General features: G+C 47.2%; 1 protein-coding gene across 1 annotated transcript in view; it reads right to left on the reverse strand.

The window, feature by feature from the left end:
* The window catches only part of LOC119394522 (tight junction protein ZO-1), a 521,713-nt gene that overhangs the window by 236,256 nt on the left and 260,320 nt on the right, over nucleotides 1-25,137 (reverse strand). Inside the window, exon 10 of the mRNA XM_049416099.1 lies at nucleotides 13,225-13,384. Within this exon, the coding sequence (XP_049272056.1) occupies nucleotides 13,225-13,384 (160 nt within the window). The remainder of the gene's footprint in view (nucleotides 1-13,224; nucleotides 13,385-25,137) is intronic.

Consider the following 25,137-nt stretch of genomic DNA (forward strand, 5'->3'; position numbering starts at 1 on the left):
AACCGTCGTACGTTAGAAAAAAAGAGTCACAATTTCACCGCGAGAGCGAAATAGTGAATCCGATAGTAACGAATAGGAATTTTACACGAATATAGGCTAGCAGCTCACTCCTTCAGGAAACGCAGCCGCTGCAGTAGAAGTGACCTATGTATGGCTCAGGGGCGTATCCAGGTGCCTACTTTGAGGCGGGGGGAGAACAAAGGCTGAAGCCACCGCCTCAGCAGTGCATTTTCGTGGGTCACGCACATTTACAACAGCCCAGGTGGGATTATGGCGGCGTCCAAGCCGTCGTTAGAAATGTGCATAGGGAAGCAGGAAAGGGCATAGCAATGAGGAGAGAGGTGAAGAGCAGGGACAAGATTTTTTTTACCTTTTTCTGGGCAGTGGTAGGCAAAGCAGCCTGACAAAGGGGGCAAACTCAACAGGCAGCCTGTCAAAGGAGGTGGACGACAGGCACTGAAGGGAGGGGAGGCGATCGCCGCTACCCCCCCCCCTTTCTGGATCCGCCACTGCTATGGCTTCAACGGAAGTTTTTTAATTAGAGCAAAACACCTACAAAGGTATGAGTCGTCTGCTGATCCCCTCTAAACATACCGCGGCACAAGCGACCATACCCGCTGGTACAAAGTACGCACTTCCTATCGGACTCACACAGCCTACCCCCCGCCCCCCTCACCAACCCTCCGGCTCCTATCTCCAGGTGCGATGTGGACTTGACAAGGAAGGTCATGGCGAAGGCAAAAAATTAGCCTGAAGTGTCTATATAATTGCTATCGCAAAAAAAAAGCAATATAGCTGCGGGCTAAGATCGCATGAAAGCACTGCAACAGCCTGAATTACGGCACATCCGATTATGGTGGCCACGTTACTGTTTTCCGACATCGCGTGCCGAATCGAGCAAGTGGGACGCATGCCGGTGTCGCGAATTTCGGTCGCCGCTATGCCTTGGCCCTGAAAAGTTTTGTGATTCGGCTTTGTAGCAAAACATCCACATAGGCAGTGGTGTGGCTGGTAATTGCGAGCTGCAGCCCCAAAAAATATCTGTCGACTGCCTAAACCTTGTTTCAGCAGTGCCCTCACTGGGAAAAAAAAAAAAAAAAGAGGTTTGACTTGCGGAAAAATGGGCCTGTTAGTTACGCTCGCTCTCGCCTGGAAATTTATTCTATTCTTCACAGAGTCCTAAATAGCATCTTTAAAGCTCAGGATCAGAGTGAGTGAGCTCTCCGATAACCGCCAACAAGCGTCGCCGTCTTTTTTTCGCCGATCGGGATGGCTTGCAAGACACCAGCGTTGTCGGCGACATCCACTTCCTGAACGATCGCGATCGCTTGCAAGATAACTCAAGCTCGTTACATCTACTACAACTAATCACGCTTGTTACTTGACACGCGACGATAACAAAAACACCATATCGGGCGCTAACGCACAGCACGCGCGACAAATAATACAGAACTACACCTTGTAGTCACAGAACATCCTGACAACATTGCGCAATACGATGTGCCTTGGTTCATGGTTCCCGCATGCCACGCATTAGCCGGTTTTCTCCCACTCTCTACCACTCCAAAGGCGGGGAGAGCATCGAGGTGCTCTCCCCGCCTTCGGAGTGGTAGAGAGTGGTAGAGAGTTGGATTTGAAAATTGCGTTCACAAAATCTTGAGCCAGCGTTACCGCGATTTTCGTTCCCTTTCAATAAATTACTCTGAATTTTCCCTGATGAGAGCCCAATTTCACTGAGTTTTCCCTGAGTTTTTCCAAAATATCCAAAATCCCTGAGAATTCCCGGTTTTACCGGTCGGCAGACACTCTGATCATAGGGATACAAATGTAAGGTTTATTAGACTGCTATAAAAGCGGAGGCAATACTGGAACCACAATTGACATTAACACAGCATGATGCCTGTGTCATAGGAGTACATATATAATGTCGATTTCTTTGTTATAAAATTAGATAGCCAGAACTGCAACCATAACTGACGTTGCACCGACATTACATCTGCATAGGGTCTTTTTCCGAAGCAGTTTCAAGGCCTGGCATGGCTTTGTGGTGAAATAGCTGACTCAGTGATGCTACCGAGGACTTCTGATTTGGAGCAATTTTTGGAGCAGCAAAATTTCCGTTTTGGAGCACTTTGGAGCAGCAAAATTTTCATCTTGGAGCACTTTGGAGCAGATAATTTTGCATTTGGGAGCACTTTGGAGCAGCGAATTTTATATCCTGGAGTGCAATACAGAAGCATATTGCATTATCACTCAAGCACCTGAGTATTGGGGCTCTTATGAAGGCTAGAAATATTTCGATTCACTGCAAATCTCATGGAAAAAATCATCTCAGGAGCATAGGCGTGCGCACAGGGGGAGGGGGGGGGGGGCGCCCCCCCCTAATCACCTAAGGGGGGAAGGCGCGAAATCTGCCCCGTACATCAGGGGCGTAGCCAAGGGGGGGGGGGTTGGGGGGGTTCAAACTCCCCCCGAAATTTTTCAGTTTCGCTTGCGTATGTATACACGTACACATACAAATGCACGCACGAACATTCATAAAGTATGCTTGAACCCCCCCCCCCCCCCGAAAAAAATTTCTGGCTACGCCCCTGCCGTACATTGACCCTTGCGATAGCAATTCTATGGACACTCTCGGCGGATTTTTGCCGTCGCCGTTGCCGTAATTTTCCGTATATAGTCCAAATTAATAACATCACCACGCGCATTCTAGCCGCGGGTAAAAGCTCGCGAGCGCTGGCGACGAACGCGGCTGAAGCGGAGATTAAACTAGCCGGCCGTCTGTCTCCGCCGCACGGACAGCGCATGAGATAACATCTTCCCGCGTGCGGGCCTGCCGTCGATTGCTCATCAAACAGAGAGGAAACGCCCCGCCCGTCTTTCGTAAGGAGCATGACGGGACGCAAGGGGAGCGGAAGGGGGGGGGGACCGCATCGTTCGAAGGGCGCAGTCGCTTGCGCGCGCGCTATCTCGAGGCATCAGGAGACGGCTCGTAAACTTGCAGTGCTCTCAACGCTTACTTCGCGTTTAGAAAACTCGGAGCAAGCGAACGCTTCGGTTCCTGGAGGGGCCATATTCCCTTAAACCAGCGTTTTGTTGAGTTACGCGAGATCGGATCCAAAAGAGTTAGCTGCTAGTCTTCGTTTCACAATACAATTTTAGGGGCGAAGCTCCTTAAGGCGGCACCCGTTCGTCCCTCGTAGTCGTCGTGGTCGTAGTAGTGAGTAACAAGTCTTACGCTTTGACCTCCAAGGTGGTGCCGGTGGGAGATTTCTCCTGTGCGTTGTTGAACAATAAAAAATTCGCAGCGTGCGCGTTAACTAAAAGCCGAATTCTTCTGTCTCTCATTCCCCATTAGCAGCCATTGGCATGTTCCAGTAGGAAACGTTAGTAGAAGTAGAAGTGTAAGTGTTAGCTAAAAGCCGACTTCTTCTGTCTCTCATTGCCATTAGCAGCCATTGTTTACCTCCAAGGTAGTGCCTGGTGAGATTTCTCCTGTGCGTGATTAAACAATAAAAATTTTGTTCAAAACGCCGTTGATTGATGAAATAAACCAACGAAAGACGTCAGATGTTTTGTAAAAGCAGAACGAAAGAACGCCAGATGTTTTTCTTAAAGTGTAGTAGTAGTAGTTGCATGTAGCCACCTCGCCCGATCGTCAACGGGCGAGATGGACCGGCAACGGCGCGAGGACTCTGCCGTACGAGAGTTAAATCACACTAAAAGACATACTTTGCGGGCGATACACTCTAGTGAGCTTTCAACTTTTCGTCTTAATGTACATGATAAAGAAATTATTTCTACGAAAAACGCAAGGCACACCTTGAGCAATATGTTTGGTTTTGGGACGCTAAATGGAACCATGAGGCGATGCGAAGCCGGAGCACTTGCACGATCGCGTTCCGTTGGCTTTCGTTGGGCATGCTACCGACCTCGCGTCGTGGAACGCGCGTCCTGTCTTCCCTCTAGCCTTGCCTTTAATTAGCACAGGGCGAGCGGGGAATGCGGTCGCTCTTGGCGCTCTTTCGCTCGGGAGCGGACTTCTTCCTTGCATTTCACCGATCACAAGTGATAATGAAGGGACCACGTAAACCAACAGTACAATAAAAGTTTGATGTTTAATATATACACGATGTTTCACACTCTTTATATTATGTACTGGGCGCATTTCACGGAAGAGTTTCACGGTTTACAGATGATTCCCTCCGTAGCTTCGCCCCACTCATCATCATTCACCCCGTGGATATGCTGTGATTTTTTTTTTTGGTATCGCATTCATTTCTTCGCTCTTAAGCGAAACTTAGTTTTTTTAACCGTTAGCTATTGACCCCCGAAAGCGAGGGGCGGACGTGTAACATGGCGTAGCCGCTTCACTGTGGGCCGTCAGCGACGGGCCCGCTAATGACAGCTGCGCATTTGCGGCTGCTCCGACCAGGAGATATGATTTTACTAATCAGATGACATTTTTAAAAAAGCAAGCATAAAATTCCAATTGGAACCCTAGCACGTGAGCTCGAAAGGGCAGGGCCTTTTAGGGGGTATTTACCGCAGAGTGATTACAAACTCAGACGTGCTGACGGAAGGAATTACGAAAAAGCTGTTCTGGATGAAGATCCATGGATAAAGTATATCTGAGGAAAAGTGTCAACGCGTTTCCACCGTTCGCGTGCTCTTCCATAAACGCAAAGCAAGGAAAATTCGATATTGTCCCATATATCTACTGCGAGCGATCCCAGATTTCATTCCGCGATGTCCAGAAACAGAAGTGACAGACATTTTAGCGGCACTCATGTAGTTATTACTGAACATTGCTTTCCTTACGTGCCGTGCGACGCTTGAAACGAGCTATCAGCAGCGTTTCTGGAACAGACGACGTCCGCCGATGAATCGCCGTCGCACTTTCTCGCTACCGATAGGCCTAGACGTCACGAGCCTCTGCGGAGAGCGCGTTTTGCTGTCGAGCCGACTTGCAGAACAGAAGCTGCGTCGGCACCGTGCATGGCATCGTGGCTTACTCGGAACGCACGCGCGAGCGCTATTTATTCAGCGGAATAATTCTTGGTCCATGATTGCGACTTTATTGGCAGCCCCAAGATCGAGCTGCACATGTTCTGACGCGCCGGCGGTGCGATTGCCGGTGATAGACGCCCCCAATCCCGAGACTTTGGCGCAATTTGGCGCAAATTTCGTCGATATTATCAGGATGGCGCAGTAAATACAATTTGGCGCACTTTGGCGCAGGAGTGGAATCACTGCTGCCACGTAGAATGCTCGGGTTCGGTTTCTGCTGAGATCCCAATTTTTATTGTGAGAGCAATTATATGGACACTCTCGGCGGAATTTCGCCGTCGCCGTCATGTCCCGGATATATATATATATATATATATAGGTATATATGCATAAAAGCCACAAATAAAAACAACTCAGAATAAAGGAATTCAAAATTGCGCGACCAAGGATTCGAACCTGCGACCCCTCCCTCGGCAGCACGCTGCCTTAGACAATTACACCATGCATCATTCGTTCTCCAGGATACCAACAGCAGAATACAAACGCGCGTGGCGTTGGGTGAAATGCACGGGACACCACACGTGATGAAATTAAAATTACGCGAGGCACGGGCCATGCTGCATCGTTGTCCGTGCTGCGTTTACGTCGTATCGCTGGCGACCAGGGGCGGATCCAGCCACTCATTTTAGGGGGGGCGGTCGCTTGAAGAAAACCGGAGAGGGGGGGGGGGGGGGGCTCACTTTTGTTTTTAGTGTTACTATTATTAAAAGAACCCCATCACAGCATAAATACTGTTACTTTCTACTTAAAGTGGTTCCACTAATTTGTCCTCATCAGTTTCCTAATCTTAATAAATTGGAAGAATTATACAAATTACGGGCTACCACACTTCAGATATATGCCCATTTTGCTGCGCTAAGCCTTTGTTAGAAATCGGGTTGCGTGGCCGGTGCGAACACGGGTTCGCGTCTTGCCGGACAGTCATCAGGATAAGTTGATGGAAGGAAGAAAACTATACAAGTAATTTACATTATCCAGATCACAGGAACAGGCACGGTGCCCGGATTAAATTAGCAGATTGAGGTCCACCCCATTTTCCCTCTCTCCACGCTGTCACCACACCAGGATTCTACCAATCCTGGAACCTTTGTAGGGTCATAATATGATGAGCACACACCTCAACTTAAAAATTCAATGTCCCGTTGATCGCGCAAGACTTCAGAGGTTGAGGACCGCCATCTTTCACGATCCTTCCGGCGATTAGGAGGCTCGTTGACCTCGCGTTGTCACCACTTGTACTTGGATTATTCGTTTGGACAAAAGTCATCCGTATGGTGCCGAACATGCGGCAGGGACGACACGGCAGGTGCACGGTGCGCTATTAGTCTTTTATAAAGTTGCGGAAACATGGAACACAAATAGGGTACGGGATTACGGTAGCGCTCCTCCTCTCTCGCTCGTCCGCTCCCAGTTCCAGTGACGCACTAGTGCGTCTCCCGAACGACAGGTGGATCGTTAAAGGGACCGACAACTGATTTTTCTCGACCCAGTTTTTTACGGCGCAACAGGAAGCTCACCCTTCGTAGCGTTTGTAGCTGCAGTGGTTTATCCGAAAAGCACGTAGTTATTTTATAAGCAGTATTTTTCGATCTGAAAGTCTCCAAACACGCATGGAGGCTTGCTCCAGCAACGCTGAGAATTGATAGCGATGCCGCTAGTCCTTGTGAAAGCTGTCGTTGTTCTGCTTTCGCACGAGTTACTGTAATTATGCTTAACCACCCTTATTTTGAGCTTTCCAACCATTTTTGAAAACAGCAAGCCGTCACAATGAGATGTGTGGCTTTATACACCTTCCCGGTATTTGTACAGCGTTGTGTGCGCCTGCGCCCAAGGTTGCCTGCGCCTGTGTCATGGATGGCTTGTCCCGGCGTCGTTGCTCTCTCGATACACGAGCTAAGCCAAGTAATCGAAAACGTAACTGTGCATATGCACGGCCGCACCGAGTAGCAGCGCGCGTCATTTCTGAGACGAAATGTAGGTAGCAAAACTATGTCGCTCCAAAATCTTAGCGACCTGGAAACTGCGTGCACGGTTGCATGAGCATGATGAAAAGTTACTCAAGACGCGCTGACGAGCATGGGATCATTACGTCACGTGAAGGCAGCGCCACTTTAATGCATCCTACTAACGCAGGCCTATATATACATTATTATGGAGTGATGCCTTTTAATATAAAGAAACTAACAATATTTCAATACTAACAATAAAATCGTCTACCGCGTACCGCAATCAACGGTCACGTGGCCGTCTGCATCGGATCATTCATGTTTTTGCCGCCAGAGGCACCACAGGCCATTTTTCGCGACTTTCAATTAAGAAATAAAAATATAAATCCATCTGTCACGAAAAAAACAGGGTTCGTTTGAGTCAATGCGACGGACAATCTTTACATCAGTGGAGTCAACTCATTTCATATTCTGCGCAGTTGTTGGTCCCTTCAAGAATGCATGGGCTGACAGGCAATAATGAGGCGTGACACCACACAGTAAATTTCTACAAAAGCTTTTATGGTGTTCGGGTGCCTTTACCGCAATTAGCAGCGGTGAAAGCACAACGAGCGAGAAAGGAAGAGCAGTACCGTAATACCGTTGTTGCTTTCCCTCAACCAACTCCACGTCGTTTTCAGTCGCTGAGAAGCGAGGTCAAACCTTTCAAGGTGACAAGGCACGAGTGGCGGCTCTTAGAAGCCTTCTTGATAAAGAAACAAGGAGAGAAATGCGTGAGTGAACCGTCATAGCGTTTCTGACAGCCGGATCAGGGGAGGCACGCGAGTGTAGGGAGGTGGTTTTGGAGCTGCGCATGTGCCGTTTGCAAATGAAACTATTTATTTTAGAGAGTGCTTCAAAATAAATAAAGCACTGCTCCACTTGCTCATCTCCACGCGTACGTCGCATCGTTTTAACAAGTAAAACGAAGACAGCAACGACAAAGCAGAACGGCAGCAGCATCACAGACGACGAAAATTAGCAAGTGGCACAGTGCTTACGCATATTTACGTAAGCCTTGCAAGTGACTTTCTGCATAATACCTTTAAAAATAGCTCCGCACTTTGTAACCGAAAGAATAAATCGCAATGTGCGTATTAACATCATATCGGGCTGAGCATGAGCAAGAGATGCTGAATATATGAGCGTGCGACATATCGCTTGTACTTTAGCAAAATTATCTCAGTCAGTGTGGCATTGCTTCAGTACATTTGAAACTTCTGAGCACAAAATCGTGGGCAGCATTTATTTCATGCAAAAAAAACAATTCGTGTTCATATTCTTCTACATGTCTTGGAAAACATACCTTGAAGTTTAACATGTGGAAAAAATATACTGAAGAAAAAAGTATACTTAATTCAATCATAGTGTTATAGTGGATTCTGTAGGATATTCATACATTCCTCGTAACTGCATTAGAATGGCTGCAGAAAGATACACTATAGTCAGTTTGCGGATTTCTTGGCTGCTCTGAACTGGTTAATGACGACAAATTGCAGGATATACTTGGCTGAATACTGGCGTGACCAGTTGGTATCTCCAATACTGCAACTAGCAATGGTAGGCACGTTTCAAGTCTTCTTGAACTCAGAAACAAAAGAATCAAGGGGTGACGATATCAAACCGAAAGTTCTAAACGCAAGCTATATATTTGTGCATGACCTACGCTTACCTCTCGTCGCCGGGACGGGTCAAGTGGCAACCACAGTACCAGTCTCCAGATTCATACGAATCGGGTAGCAACGCGCGCGTCTAGACACTCGCAGGACGGTGGGACAGTTCGCCAGCCACCTGTGCCTTGTCAATGCGCACTGCTGTTTCCCGCCAAATTTGTGAGTGGAAATCCTTGGCGTAAACAGAGGCGATGCAGTCACTTTCCTTTCACTCCTACGCTGTAAGAAGCGCAGTGCAACGTCAATCCTGCAGCATTGGGACTGCCATCCGAAAAACCTGCAGCTGCCGTGGACAGGCACGTAGGCAAGGGGAGCCCCCCCCCCCCCCCCGAAATTCGTCCAGTCTTCTATATTCCCGGGCAACTTTTTGTTTAGTTTTGCCATGGAAAGACTTTCTTTCGAACAATTAGGCCTTCCCCCCCCTCCCCCCCCCCCCAAAAAATCCTGGCTACGTGCCTGGCCGTGGAAGCTCTCCCATGCTTTTCGCCGAAAGAATAAAGAGAGAAAGGAGTGAAAGGTGAGACCACGCGTGAGACTAAAACGTTTTAGCAAGATGCGGCAGTGACGGTAATACCCTGCGTTCTAGTAACTTCGGCAGCCTAATACCTGCAGGTGCATCGTTTCAAGAACCTCTTACCTTTGAGTTCTTAAGAAGGACAACTTCATGCCAAGCGACAAGCTGCATTGGGAATGCCGGAAAAAACGGTGACGTGAAGAACACTGTTTCATCCCGTCGACGGCAACAAACCAGAGTTTCCTACAGGCTTTGTTTCGTTGTCATAACCATCTCTGGTTCAGATATGTCAGCGATGTGTGCAATCCAGCGTCTTGCCTTACGCCGCGAAGAGACTTTGTTAGAGGAGTACTGACACAAAATTTTGAAGGCGAGATAACTTGTGGGATAGATTTCGGTGGACACACACGCATCACCTACGAAATATCGATGGATAATATTGCCTAGAACATATTTAAAATCGATTTTAAAGTGCGTGTAGCGCCACTGCACACGAAGCTCGCCTTTGCTTTTCGTGTAACCAACCAACCACCACCTGCGCCACGAGTTTGTGCTGGCTGTCACGATTCTTGCGAGCGCTCTCTCCTAGCAGACTTTTTGAACGGGAAGAGGGGGCACACTTTCACGGGAGTGCAAATGCTGATGTCCTTGCCACGGCAGTGCATTTTTGGGGGGTCACGCATACTTACAACGCCTCAGAGGGGATTATAGCAGCATTCATGAAAGCCTTCGTTGAAAAGAGTTGACACGGTGCGCATGTGCACGCGGTTTTGTGTGCTCACGTAGTCAACTATGTTTTAGGAAGTTGAAATGGCTCCAGCCACAGTTTGAAGAGAGCCGAACGTTTCGGGATAGATTCGGTCCCTTCCTCAGGGGGTGACTGCGTTGGTCATGGAAGCATGGCCGTGTCTTGTTCTCTCACCACGGCTCCGGCTTTCCCTTTCCCCCACGTTCCTAGAGAGCGGTTTACATTTGCAGGTGTGTGCTGAATTTGCGGAGACTCGAGCAAGAGCCTCCTTCGCAGATTCCTTTCTGTTTCTAGAACAGAAGCGCCATCAAAGTCGATTTTATGGTCGTGCTTCTCGCAGTGCTCTGCAAGAGCGCTGCGCTGCGCTTCCATCTTCCTGACGTCGTTCTTGTGTTGGCGTATTCTCTCCGGGAAACACTTGCTCTCGCCTATGTAGCTGGCTGGACACCTTGTAGACTACGCCTTCGTGATGGTCGGTCTTTCGGCCTCGGTAGCAAGCGGGTGAGCGTCGATTCCGGTTTTTGTAATTACTGTGACCCCCGATTTTCCGAAGACCCTGGAAAGCTGTCCACTGATGCCCGGCACATATGGAATGACGACGCGCTGGGCCGGCTTCTTCGATTCCATTGTAGCCGGTGGGGTGGCCAGGGAAGGAGGGTGGTCGCATAGTGTGTCTCTCGCTGTCTCTTTGCGGTACGGTGGCTGCCCTCTCGATACAATTAAATAACTATTTACATGATAACTATTCTGTGTTCACTCCGCGCTCTCTGAAACCGAAACTGCGGCTGGGCGCTATAAAACCATCTACAAATAATTAACCGTCACGTGCTCCAGGAAACGAGCTTTCCATCCGTAATAAGTGATTCGTAGGAAAAACAAGATCCAAACTTTTTGTGTCAGTGCCCCTTTAAGCTGCCACATCCTTTTGCTTAGGAAGCAAGGGGGTTGAGGAGATGAAATTCTTGGATAAAGAAGAAGAGAAAAGCACAGGATAGTAACCGGTCTCTAGTCAAGAAGAACATCTCAATCCTCCTGTCCAGGGGAGGGGGATTAAATAGCAGAACAGAGGCTCATCGTCGTTGGAAAAGATGAAAAGGGGGTGAAAAAAGTTCGAGGAAAGACGAGGGCACCATCTAGAGTGCCCAGAACACAAACTGCCAGGCTGGGGCAACTCTTTAGAAAGACCGGCGGGTGTCCGGCGGCACTGGGAATCGAACCCGGTAGCTTCCGCATTGGAAACGGACGCTCTAGCCATTCGGCTTCCTCTGCGGTTTGGGTAGTGGTAGCCGGGGCAACCTGACAAAGGAGGTGGACGCAGGCACTAGAGGGAGGGGGGGGGCGTGTCACACAGTCTTTGGGGGGGTGATCGCCCCTACCGCCCCCCCTCTGGATCCGTCACTGCTGGCGACCCACGCTAGTTTTCCATTTTGGAGTTGTAGCGCCGCGCCACGCGTAGCTAGTCGGCCAGGGAAAAAGAAGAGTGTCTCGTGGCTCGTCGTGGCGTGAGCTCGTGGGAACGCTTTCACTCTTGTAGGCTTATGCCACAGGAGGGAAGAAACGAGACGGCTGAACCAGAATCATGGTATATATCTTACACCGTGACCAGAATCCTGAGGCTAAAATTACAGTGCAAATGCACGAGACACCCACAAAGAAAAGAAACATACAACACAAGCACTGACTAACAACTGCTTCATTTTTTCTGTTATGTTTTAACAAATATTTATTGACTGCTTGGTGCCGCACACATGGCAGTTACACGGGAAGACAGAGGAAACCTGGACACAGGCGCGCACAGTCCCACACTCAGGGTTGCTAAGGGGTCATGCCACTTCATGCCAACACTGACGCCACACCCCCCCCCCCCCCCCCCACACTTACATGTAAACTCCCTCTAAAGGTCTAACCGATTTGGAGGCCCGTGAGAGTGCTGCGGTCGGTTTTTCGCAACTTGTTTGTGCTGCTTTGGAGCTGAAGCATTTTGAGCCGGTTCTCTCTGTCAATCGAAGAAGAATTCCAGTGTTGAGTCTTCTTTTGACTCTGCCTTGGAACTTACTGGGTCTGCTGTCTGCCTCCGGCGTATCTGTCTAAGAGTCCCTCCCTTTTTGAGTTTTTACTACCAAGAGCCGATTTCCTTGCACTTCCACCACCTCTACCGGTAGCCAAGGTTCACCAGTGCCAAAGTTTTTACAGAAGACCAGATCACCTTTTTGGTAGCAACTTGTCTTTTCTGTTAATGACACTTCTGCGGCCCTCATGACCAAATCTAGCTTGGTTCAGCTTAACTGTCAGCTGCTTTGTCCCTTAGTCAGCAAGAGTCAAGGGCGTAAAATGAGATGCCATGACAACAGTTATCAACTTGCGCCAACATCTACTACTGGTTTGGCTCTCAATACTTTCGCACAGCCTCTCTACTAAACCACTTGCTCAGTGTCACATTCTGTACCAAACCATCAACACCGCATTGCCTGTAAATTACATTGCTGAGTCACTCCCCACAACACCACATCAGCACCCTTATGGGCGTGAGACAGTACACACGTGCCATCTGCCTGAGTCAACAGGATGGCTACGCTTCATTCCCAAGGTATCAAAATGAAGCTAGATTTACCAGCGCAAAAGACGAAACACTTAAGAAGGAACACACACACACAGCGCTGAACTCACAATTGATTTATTACTTTGAACGCAGGGCCTTTTTCTAGGCACGCGTCGAAGCAACAGAAAGATAACATGAAGAAAAAGACCCTGCGTTTGAAGTAATAAACCACTTGTGAGTTCAGTGCTGTGTGTGCGTGTTCCTTCCTAAGTGTTTCGTCTTTTTGCGCTGGTAAATCTATCTTAATCATGAACCAACTCGCCCAAGCAGCAGTTTTAGCAAAATGAAGCCCCTGATTATGCAAACGGCCATGCCACAACTGCGAAAGAGCCAGTGTTCCTGACAGCCGGACCTTTGAGATTTGTCATTGGCAAAAACACACGGGTGAAGAAGAACAGCAGAAGCGTGCCCAGTAGATAGCCAAGCTGCCCAAGCACTTCATTTCACATTAGGTGTGAAAAGACAGCAGCCCAATATTTAAACCGATTACATGTGGAATAGTTGTTAAAAGAGTGTGAAACAGCATGTAGGTTGTCTTGAAAAAGTTGATCTGCCACTGTTGGCACCAGTAACAAAACCTTTTACAAAATTACATGGTCAGCATGTAATTCATGCCAGATGATCAAAGTGCTTGCCTTGAGGAGGCGGTCACCCGGTTGTAGACCCTGCAGGGAAGCAGGGCTGCCTGGCTGCACAGCAGTGACAAAGACACCAGCCTGGTTGCCACCAGTGAGCCGCAAGCCAACATTACTGCCACTCTCCTTGTGGAAGCACACCAGCCGCGGCTCTGCCCCCCTGCAATGCAAGACAGCTTAAGGTCATCAAATGATGATGAGGATATATAGTATACAGCATTGAGTGGCAGAGGACACGTGTGATCAGTGACAATGGGTAAGTCAACAGGTAAGGAAAAATAGTTCCCGACAAAAAGAAAGGCAACCTCAAAGCAACCTTTTCAAGTTTGCAAACCACTTACATCACAAAACAAGAACAAATGTGAAATAAAATACATCATAGTTTAACTTTCGTTTTAGCCTTCTGAGAGTAATATTTCTCTAAGCGCTTTCATAATAGTTTACCAGGAAATTCCAGGATTTAGGAGCTTTGTAGCTAACGGGAGCCTAAAATTCTATGCACTAAAAGTGAATATTGTTTCTTTCTTTATTGTTTTATTTAGGACAAAATTGAAATTGTCCTAGGAGACAGGCTAAAGACCAACATTGCCTATCTGGGCCGTGCCACCTATACAACAGCAGAAGCAGTATGATGGCATTTACAAATGTGACGGGCCCACCACTGACAGCTGTGCACATAAAACAGTAATGCGGCTGCCCCGACCAACAGGCATGCTTTTATTACTGAGTCAAAATTTTAAAAAATAAACTAAGCAAAAAATTCACGTCGCCGCTGCCCAGTGGGCTGTCAGTGATGGGCCCGGCACTGACAGCCGCGCACATTAAAATCGAAATGCGGCTGCCCCGACCAACAGCCATGCTTTTATTAATGAGACGAAATTAACAAAAATAAAGCAAGCAAAAATTCACTTTGGGAACCTAGCACTCATGAGCTCAAAAAGGCGAGGCCTTTTAGGTGGTATTTGCCACAAGAGCGTTTACAAACCAGGATGTGCCGATGGAAGGAATTACGAAAAAGCTCTTCTGGATGAAGATCCATGGATAAAGTATAGTATTTGAGGAAAAGTGTCATCGCGTTCCCACCGTTCAAACGCTCTTCCATGGACACGAAGCAGGGAAATTCGATATTGTTTCAGATATCTGTTGCTAGCGTTCCCAGATTTCATTCCGTGATGTCCAAAACAGAAGTGACAGACATTTTAGTGACACACGCGTAGTTATTACTGAAAACTGCTTTCATTATGCGCGGTGCAACGGTTACAATGAACTATCAGCAGCGTTTCTGAACAGACAACGTCCGTCGATAAGCGCCACCACACTTTCACGCTACCGATTGGCTTCTGGATGTCATGAGTTTCTGCAGAGAGTGCACTTGCCAACTTGCACAACAGAAGCTGTGCGGCAACGTGCATGGCATCGTGGCTTACATGGGACCCGTGCGCGAGTGCTGTTTATTGAGCGGAATAATTCTTGGTCCGTGTTTGCGACTTTGGCAGCCCGAAGATCAAGCTGTACATGTTCTGACGCACCAGCGGTGCGATTGCCGGTGATAGACGCCCCCAAACCCAAGTCTCTGGTGCAGTTTGGCGTAATTTCTGTCGGTATTATCAGGACAGCGCAGTAAATCCAATATGGCGCACTTTGGCGCAGGAGTGGAATCACTGCGTTAGAGTGACTTTCACGAGTATGCAAAACATGCAACAGTACGCGATAAAAAAATTACCACTAAGACGCGACTACGTAAGCCGAGAGCAGCCCGGCAAAAACAAGACTTTTAAACCACCAACGTTGTTCTCCTTGATAATGCCAAGTTCTTTTTTCCATGAATGAAACAGAAATGCAGAAGCAGCATTTTTAGTTTGAGTACTACCGTAAAATCCCGAGCAAGCGTCCCCACCCTACCAAGCACCCCCCTCCCTTTTTCTGGCGATTTGCAATATCCACCAATGACCGAGCAAGCACCCCCCCCCGCCATTTTTTATTGCTTCATTCAATGTTTTTATTCGCTTTTGCGATGGCATTAATGACAGTGAATGCATGCCTATAAAATAATGCTTAGAATAACAGAGAGCTGAGCTAGTTGGTACGTATTCATTTAAAAAAAAAAGAGACAGGGCGTGCAAACACAGACACAAGAAAGAAGTCAGGACACCACAAACGCCGACTAAACAACTGAAGAGATGCACAACGGCTGAAAAGAAAGAAGGCACGAAAACCTATCTGAGACTTTTAAACCACCCACGTTGTTCTCCTTGATAATGCCAAGTTCTTTTTTCCATGAATGAAACAGAAACAAGCAGCATTTTTAGTTTGAGTACTACCATAAAATCCCGAGCAAGCGCTGAAGAGACGCACAACGACGATGGAGATGAAATCAAATGCCTTAACAGTTATCTTCCACGTAGACCGCCACGCGTGCCGGATTGATAGGTTCGCCTGTGTCATGGGCATGCGCAGATAGGTTTTCGTGCCTTCTTTCTTTTCAGCTGTTGTGCGTCTCTTCAGTTGTTAGTCGGCGTTTGTGGTGTCCTGACTTCTTTCTTGTGTCCGTGTTTGCACGTCCTGTCTCTTTTTTTTAGAATAAAATAATGCATTTCATTGGAAACACGCGCAACTCTTTCACTGCCATCTTGAATATTGATCCGTGACCGAGCAAACCCCCCCCCCCCATGTATTGTCGGATTATCTTTCACCGTAGGGGGGGCTTGCCATTTTACGTTAGCGAATAACTGTACTCAGGACTCTTGACGTCATCAGACTCATTCCAAACTGTCCCGCTGGTGGCGCACATGGTGTCCTCATTTATCTTAATTTCTCTATTAGTACAGCACTGCGGTTGATAATAATGACGTTTTAGGCATTCTCAAACATTCACCTTTCACTCTGACATAAATTGTTATTTGCCTTTAGTGTCCCTTTAATGTGCACTTAAGAGAGCACTGTCTTTCATTTAAGAATCCTAATGCTTTGCATCTTGCATTGCATTGCAACACGTGTGGCTCCTCACCTGTTTTTGACGATGGAGAGATATTGTCAAGACATAATTGCCAGACAACTAGACAGGTGATCGAGGCCTTCCACATTAACCGAATGGGTGATGGATGCATAAGTCAAGCATTGTTGTCTCTTACGAACAAGGAGTTTGCCTACCTGCTCAGCACGTGTGCCATTAGGTGATATGCAATGTTTCCTTTCCCAACAGTTTTAACACTTCGGCGCAATGTTCATACGTTCTCACTCTTACCTTCATATGTTTTTGAAATAAATTTTTCTAGTTGCAAGTCGGCGCTCATTCCTGTCCCTTTTGTTTCACTCCATCTTCCTCGTTTTCAAGCTATACCAAGCATGGTACCTGATGGCGTATTCAGATGGGCGATTTTGAGCGCACTGAAAAGTAGTCACGCGTTCAGTTCATAGAATCCGAGCGCTCGAACTACCTTTGGTTGGTTCTTTCGGAGCGTCAGCCTCTGACTCGGAGTGCACCCAACCACTCTGACTTCGAAGTGAGAGCGTGGTGCGATCTGGCTGGGAGGGGGGGCCACGTGACACTAGACGCCGCATTTACCGGCAGGTGACAGAGTGACAGCGCGAGCATGCATTTCGGAAGGGGAGAGCATCGGTTGCGTAATACTTTGTACACGTGTGTTGTATTGTGTTCGTGGAGTCTATGAGCGTTTGTGTGGTGAGTTCACATGTACCAAGCCATAACTGCACCATGTCAAAACAGAGGTGGCTACTTAAGGCAGAGGAAACATAAATGGTGTTACAGCGCAGCTCGCAGACGAATGTCTTCACATCGATGACGCTGAGAAACTTAACAGCGTATGCTAACGCATTACATACGAGCACAAAGCTTAATCGTGTTGGCAAAAACAAGTGCTCTATGCCGAGCTCGCACGTGATAGTGAACAGTGTAGGCGACGGCTGGCGTCCGCTATGCTAGGTCTACTTCTCGGAGTCGTGAGTGACGGCGAGCTGTTGCGATGTGCTCGTCGTTCGCGAAGGCGTAGTTTTAGTGGTTATTTTGTGATAAAACGAAGCGTGGCTGTGCAATGTTGTTTGTTTTGTGCTTCATTATGGGGATACGAAGACCTCCGAGTGTGCATGCCGAGGCCACCGAGGCGCCGTATGTGGGCAGAGCCTACGGCTCATTGCTCGTTCGCCCATTGTGTGCTGAATCGCCATATGCCGCATGCCGGACATCCGACGGCCCACGCTGGATCGGAGGCAAAATCATACCGTCTGCCTCGCCCTTAAACCAGCAGCTCGGACGATGACGCTAGCTCGGATGGTCGACCGCATTTGTCGATGTTTACCCGGTGGCGCTACAGGGGCGCTGCTCCAAGATCGTTGATCCATTCGATTGGTACACTACCTCTCGCGCTCTGATTGCGGGCTGCCTTCGCATCTGCTGACTCCGAGCCAGAGGACCGGAGCTACCAACCGAATACGCCAGTAACTACCTGAACAACTAGTCCAACTTTCAGTACTATCGCAACTACAAATTGCACTGCCCTTTCTGTCTTTATACTTTACAGGGATTCTTATTCAATTGCACACAAAAATCCGCGTGTGTGTACATGACCCATCTTTTTGGTTGCTCTGCACGCTAGCAGAGTGGCAGTCACTCTCGCTATAAATCCCGCAGCAGCCCTAACGGTTAGAGCTGTGAGCCCCTTTCCTGCAGTTCATGGACGGTGGCGGGTCTCAGGCCAGAGGGGACAAAGGCAAGTCTGACTGAAAGTGTTCATTCACTCAAATTCACACAAAAACACTTGAGCGGCGAAGCATTCCATTCTGCACGCGCTAGGGAAAACAATAAACAAAGAGCAAGCACATGTCAAGAGAGTGATAATCATTCACTCACTTAATGTGGCTTTTGCACTCCACCCTGCACGGTTGTTCACCCTTGATCGCCAAGGCGCTGCAGGGGTTGATGGCGGTAGTCGTATTCACGGATTGGTTGACATGTGTTCGGACACACCTCTCAAGACTGAAGCCCCAGAGGCCCGAGGAAGCGACGCGCATTCTCGAGCTGAGAGGAAGAATCTTCCCAGAAAGGAAGGAATGGGTTGTCTCGGCTGCAGAACCGGTGCAAAGGGCAGCAGGGCTGGCACAATGGCCTCTCCAACGCAAACCCCTTCCACAGCTGCGCGCGTGAACATATCACGAGCCAAGATGCCACCGCGTTGAAGACAATGCGTTGTGCATGCAACCCCTCAGCTTCTATAATCGCTGTTGTGCTCTCACACCAACTGTGCCATTGAGTTGGATTTCCGTCGCAGCGTCCGCGGCACTGGTTGCTTCGTATGCCGGCAGTATCAAAGAGCACCTTAAAAGTATTTTGAGCCACAGAGGGGCTCGCAAAGTGAAGTGCTTTATCTTAAAGAGATGGGAAGAAAGCTAACACAATCTGCAGTCATTAACCCCTCGAGGGTTTTCGCCGTACATGTACGGCAGAAGCTTCCTGGTACCAAAGGGTTTTCGTCGTACATGTACGGCATAGCGTTTATTCTTAAAATGCGCGCCTTTTTCGATCATTTCTCTTGCTTTACATGCGCTTCCACACTTTGGGGATACGCGGAATTTTTTTCATGCCCCGATGTCTCTCCGTTGTTGCTTTTTTTATGCTTCGCAAATTGGCACGCCGGCTATCGCTTGCACAACCGAGCGCACCCCCGGTGCGGTTGGTTTCAAACATGCGTCTTCTTCGATCATTTCTCTTGCTTGGAATGTGCTGCCATGCTTCGGGAATACGTGTAATTTTTTTAATGCGCTGATGTCTCTCCATCTTATTTTTTTTTTGCTTTCTAAAGCGGTGCAGCAGCTTTCATTGCGCATCAAAATGCGCGCACGCGGTCCGGCTGGGTTCGGTTTCGTCCTTCGCGTGGTTTTCGCTTCTTGTGCCCGCAAAGCTGATGGCTGTTTGGTTTCTAATCTCTCAAAGGGTGACCGCTTGTTACACAAACGACGCCGCCGTGATTGCGTTTCCTGTTTTGGGGTCTCGGAAAAACTCACGTCTTGTTGGCGATAAGACGAAGGATTGCTGTAGCTTTTTCATTTGTTTTGCTTTCCGGATGGGCGCACAACTATAGAGTTTTCTTCCGTGCACTCACTGACAGATTTTGCTTGATTTTACTATGAATAAACCATGTGTATGTAACAACAAAACTTACTTGTTTTGTCACTTCACGGTCACGAAAAAAATTTTTAGACAATTTTTTTTCTTAAATAGAATTGTCTGAAGAATTTATTTCGGCCGTAAAAAAAATACACATTCTTAGACTGGATTTCGCGAAAAAATTCAACCCTCAAAGGGTTAAGTGCAAACTACGATGAAAAATTCGGCAGATCCCACGTACCGTGGTAGTCGACGTTATGCGAAGCATGCGGCGGGTAGGTGAGTGTGGCGTAACTTTTTTTACTTAGCGACACGTTACGAAATGACGCTAGAGATTAGACCGACTTCTCAACATGTTTAGAATTTTGTTTACAAGAGCCCTTGGTTACAACAGACATGTTTCCTGGGTCCCTTGTTAGACACAACTTAATGAAACCAATAGACAGTGAAGCCAAGGAAGGTATAGGGAGCATTATTTTTTATTGTAGTGTACTAATTATGATATAAATGAAAGAAATTAAAGTGGGCAAAAAAAAAATTTCCCGCCAGTAGGGTCCGAACCTACAACCTTCAAATAATGTGCCCGATGCTCTACCGATTGACCTATGTCGGTGGTCGTCCTCCCGTCCACTTTATTGGGTATTTCCATGGAAAGAAATACGCCCAATATCGCATCTTCATATGAGTGTACAGTGTGTCAAATATATTTAATGAGAATGTTGTGAGAAAAACAGGTGAAAGTAACACTTTTCACATGAGTGATATTCTTTACTGCCTTGTTTTTTCTTGCAATTAATAGTATTTTCAATCATGCAAGAACTAGGTCCCCAAGATTTGTTTTGAATACACTATTTATTAATGGAGCTTGTTGGACAGGTTGGTCTTTAGGTAGCTGACATCCGAGACCACAGCCACTTCACCATTATAGCCAAATTTAGCTTTTTTTTTTTTGTACAAATGCTGTCGTGCACGGTTTATCATACCCGAGAATAAACATGGACATATTGGTCAAGCAAGAGCGCATGACATTTTGCATATATAAGATGCCCCATTGCATAAGACACCCCAACGGAAAACACAGGAAGGGTTGCTGTGGTTGAATGCAACTAAACCAAGTTTGTGAAGTGATGGCTCAGTTTTGCTTCCTCTGGGAAAGGATGAGACCATTCGTTAGCAGAAGCTTAACTTCATTGCATGTCTTGGTTTAGGCAAGGAAAACGAGAAGTCTGCATGCCACGACAATGGAGCCAGCGTGTTGCACCACAAGACAGACACTGCTCGGTGACATCAGTGCTCTCGGGGCAAACGCACAAGAGTGAACTTGTATGCAGCCAGCGCCTCAGGCGATGGCCACACAAAAGATTGACATTGAGCTGCTGTTCGCTTTCACACTGATGTTTGCTCAATGTCTTTCCCCGGCATTGACTTTGGCTGAGCTTGAAGGCCAAGTGCATGCACACAGGCGTTGTCAGCAGTTTGTATTGGAAAAAGTAGAGTTATCACTCTAAAAATATACACCGTATACACTGGAGAAGTTAAGAAACACGCTGTAAATCTCCTGTTAAGACATAATTATGGCTATTTCCATTCTGATGTTTCCATTGTGGAAACCATAGGTTACAGGTTCGGTATGCACTGGCTGCGTGTTGTTTTTAGATGCGAAGTATCTCTTGCTCGGGGGTATGTAACGCGGCATGGTCATCCGCATGCAGCGTTGTAGTCCGCACTCACACTACGCATGCGCGACTCTCCTCCTTCCCTCTTTCCAACAGCTGCGCGTTACTCTCTCCACTTCTCTACCAGCACTTGCTTGCACTTCTCCTGCGTTCACGCTTCTGCTCTCACGGCGCATGCGCTACTCTCCTCCTCTAGTCTCCTCTCCTTCAAATGGCAGAGTGCTGCGCGCGTTCAGTCCAGCGCTTGCCTCGGTTGGCTCCTCTGAAATGCGGGCTCAACATGCCAAAATTCTCTCCTGCGCAGCGCCGTGATGAGGGCCAGCGCATGCGCGTCCCCTCCCCCTCTCTCTCGTGTGCCTGTCGACATTCCCCGCACGCCCTGTGAGAATTAACGGCCAGGCTAGAGGGAAGACACGACACGCGCAGTGTTCCTCTTCGCGTTCCACGACGCGAGGTCGGTAGCATGCACAGTGAACGCCAACTGAACGCGATCGTGCAAGCGCTCCGGCTTCGCATCGCCTCATGGTCCCCTTTACCGGGAGATGGTGTAATTTTTAATCCACTTTGTTTATTTTTCCTCCATCTCGCAATTGCTCTTCAATAAAAAAAGCTCACAATCATGTCGCCACAAGTGCGAGTTTGTTTGCAGCAATTGCAGCAGAATGCAGTTTTGCTTGGACAAGCTACACAATGCCGTAATTGTCATCCATGATCACAGGACTAATAACAATGAGCAGTAGTTCCATTTTTGAGCACTATGTCTAACATGGTGGGAGTTCTTGAAGAAAGATTCTACCGCAGCCCGCATATGCATCAAACTCGCCGGCTGCATAGTGGTGAATGAATGATCTGTTGCTGAGCCCTTCAATGGTGAACATTTTATCGCGATGTGCGTGTGCTAGTGCAAAGCGTGTTTCAGATGAACACACAGGTCTTGCGATGCAGTCACGCTGTTCTCGAAGTCAAGAGCCAACGAGAAATCTTCGAGTTGCCATCGAAATATCGCAGCATTCCTAAGCAAATGCCTTTTGTTTAAGTGATAGCGCTCATGAAAACTTTGGTGAAGCAGATCATATGTACCCCAACAATTTGTTCGTTGAGACATTTTTCGCATAGTTTTCAATGAGCAGCTGATGAGGAACTGAAAATTTCTCGCTATGGCGGCGTTCATTATAGCAGGATTCGACTTATCACAATGACACCTTGAGCTTGGTGAGAAAGCACATCCTGCGGAAAGCACACACTGCCACCAGAGGAAAATGCCAGTTGCACTTCACTTTTCCTTATGCTTAATTATTTCCTCTTGATGGCTTAGCACAACGACTGAACTTAATCGGCCAGTAAACAACCTCAGAGTCCAAAATTTGTGATGGAGAGATAACTGCCACTTGTATGATGCCGCAAGAATTTTGCAAATAGGTGCTGTAAGTATCGAAACAGTTGCCGCCAGAGAAATAACGCCAGTTGCGCCAACTGCGCACTTGTATGATGCCGCAAGAATTTTGCAAATAGGTGCTGTAAGTGTCGAAACAGTTGCCGCCAGCGAAATAACACCAAATGCGCTTAACTTCTCCTAATGCTTCATTATTTCCTCTAGTGATGGCATATAACAACGACTGAACTTAACGAAGTAAGGCTGATTGGTGCATCATCTTGTGGAAAACCAGAGCCCTCACATAAGACACAGTACGACAGGGTTGCCAGATCCAAAAGACATAAAATAGCCAGAAAATTGGAAAAGCTAGCCACAATGTAGCCAACTTGAGTCAAGGGCAGTAGAAGTAGCCAGAAGTAGCCACGTGTGATTCTAAAGCATTTTCACGCGTGTGCGAGAACAACCATGACCTTTTTATTTAAATGACTTCATGCAAACGCGTTTCGGTGGAAATGTGAATGAGTACAACATGAACAATGCAAAGTCACAATTGCTGAGATTGAAGCATAATTTGTTGACTTCAGAAATCATATTAAGCATCATGACAAAATTTTTTCACTGTAGCAAAAATGACTTTCTCTCTTCAGGCGTCCTGCATGGCTGCTCTGAACAATAATAGAAGTAACAACAATAAAAATGAGTGTAGGGCATGAATGTGCTCAAGACCACCGTTGCTGGGATTAAGGCAAAAACTGTAATCACTTTCGCAGTCATTCCTTGCGTGATGACGAAGTACGAGCAGTTAATATTCCAGTCGCAGTCCGTACCTAATCCTAAGATATGACACAAGTGGTACGTCGGTTATCCGATTTGTAGTGTCGGTGAGTGCAGAATGCCCTAGATGCGGAGCGCTTTCGATCGTCCTGTTCACTTCCGATTGGGTTTTAAAGTCACATTCAGGAATACGTGGTCTGCAAAATGAGGCCCCGTGCAACAGTTCTCCGTGAGTCCTGGCCACGCATTTCTTTTGTTTTTGTGCGCAAGCCGTACTTGAAGGACAGCTGGTTATAAAGGTGGTGATTCTTTTCTTTACTCCCCAACATTGACCCTTACTCATGCTAAGGCCACTGAGCCACCCTTTTCAGTAAAGTTTATTCTCTGTGTAATGCAAGTGCCTAATTCAATTTTGTGAGATGGAAACACGTTTTGGTCGTTGTATTTTAGCACCACATACTTGAACGCCAGCGGTAGCAATGTCTCCAGACATTGACAATTTGGCCCGAGTTGAAGGAACAAGAAAGAAGCCGAAAAGTAGCGAAGACGCTTATTCTGCCGCCACCAGCCTAAAAAGTACCCAAATTGGCAACCCTGCTGGATGACAGTGGGGGTTCAGTTCGTAGTCAGCTGGTCATTGTGCCCTTCGAAAGAAATTGCCACCAGAGAAGAATACCAGTGGCGCATCACTTTTCGTTACGCTTCATTATTGCCCCGTGTGATGGCTCACCATGAAACTGGCAGATCCTCGAAAATAAGCCCGTGACACGAGTTACATATAGTAACAGCATCCATCATCATATAGAAACAGCATCCATCATTAAACTCTGCAATAACCATTATAAACAGGCTTGAGCACAGATACTTTCAAATTATATCGTGATACAAGGTACTCGGTCAAGGAGTACTTGGGATGCAGATACAAGATACTACCGCAATAATTGCATCCAATACAATACTTTCCATTTGTATCTTCAGATACTTTGATACAATACCTTATTTGTTATTATACATCTAAATATTGCAACAGCAAATGGCTATATGCCCAAAAATGTTTGCTCAGTGATGCTACCAAGGACTCTTGATTTGGAGCAATTTTTGGAGCAGCAAAATTTTCATTTTGGAGCACTTTGGAGCAGCAAAAAGTTCCATCTTGGAGCACTCTGGAGCAGCTAATTTTGCATCTTGGAGCATGGTGGAGCAGCTAATTTCACATCGTGGAGTACACTGAAGAAGCATGTTGCATTTATATTCAAGCACCTGAATAATTATTATAGGGCTCTTATGAAGAGCTAGAAATATTTCGATTCATTGCAAATCACATGGAGAAAATCATCTCAGGAGCACTCCATATTTTACTCGATAATGCAAAAATAATGGCCTCATGCGCTTAAGTGCTCTCGAATGACCTATTCACCGATTTTTTTTTTTCAGAACTAGCAAATAAACAAAATACTGGATATTCAAAGCTGTACTTTATGAAATAACACTCTAAATACATCTACGTAATTATCAGCAGAAGTGGTAGACAAACACCGCGACTGCGACATACAACAGTGCCTCAATGCTAAAGATTCACACAATTGCCAATGCATTTCCCTAAAGTGACTCAAAGGTAAAGGCATGTTTATTTTTCTCCTCGATCAATTGCATCGCTGGGCGCAACATGACATCACTTAGCTGGGCTCAGAAAGCCAACGGCGTCTTTCGACACTCCCCTTTTTCTGAGGTCCTGTCTGTGCTGTAGCAAGAGCATCCTCACAATACTTCCACACTATCGCTTGCGCGTGCGCTGTGTTGCCCGGAAGATGGAGAACTGCTTTAAGCCGAGCATCCGTGAAAGTGTCCGAAAGAGCATTCAATGGGGGACTACATGATATAACAAACTTCGTTTTCCTTTTACAGCGAAGCTGTATACGGCTAGGACATTCCCTAGCACCCTCGAGAGGGAAGTGCAAAAAATAATG

This window comes from Rhipicephalus sanguineus, chromosome 5 (assembly GCF_013339695.2).
Source record: "Rhipicephalus sanguineus isolate Rsan-2018 chromosome 5, BIME_Rsan_1.4, whole genome shotgun sequence".
Taxonomy (NCBI): Eukaryota; Metazoa; Arthropoda; class Arachnida; order Ixodida; family Ixodidae; genus Rhipicephalus; species Rhipicephalus sanguineus.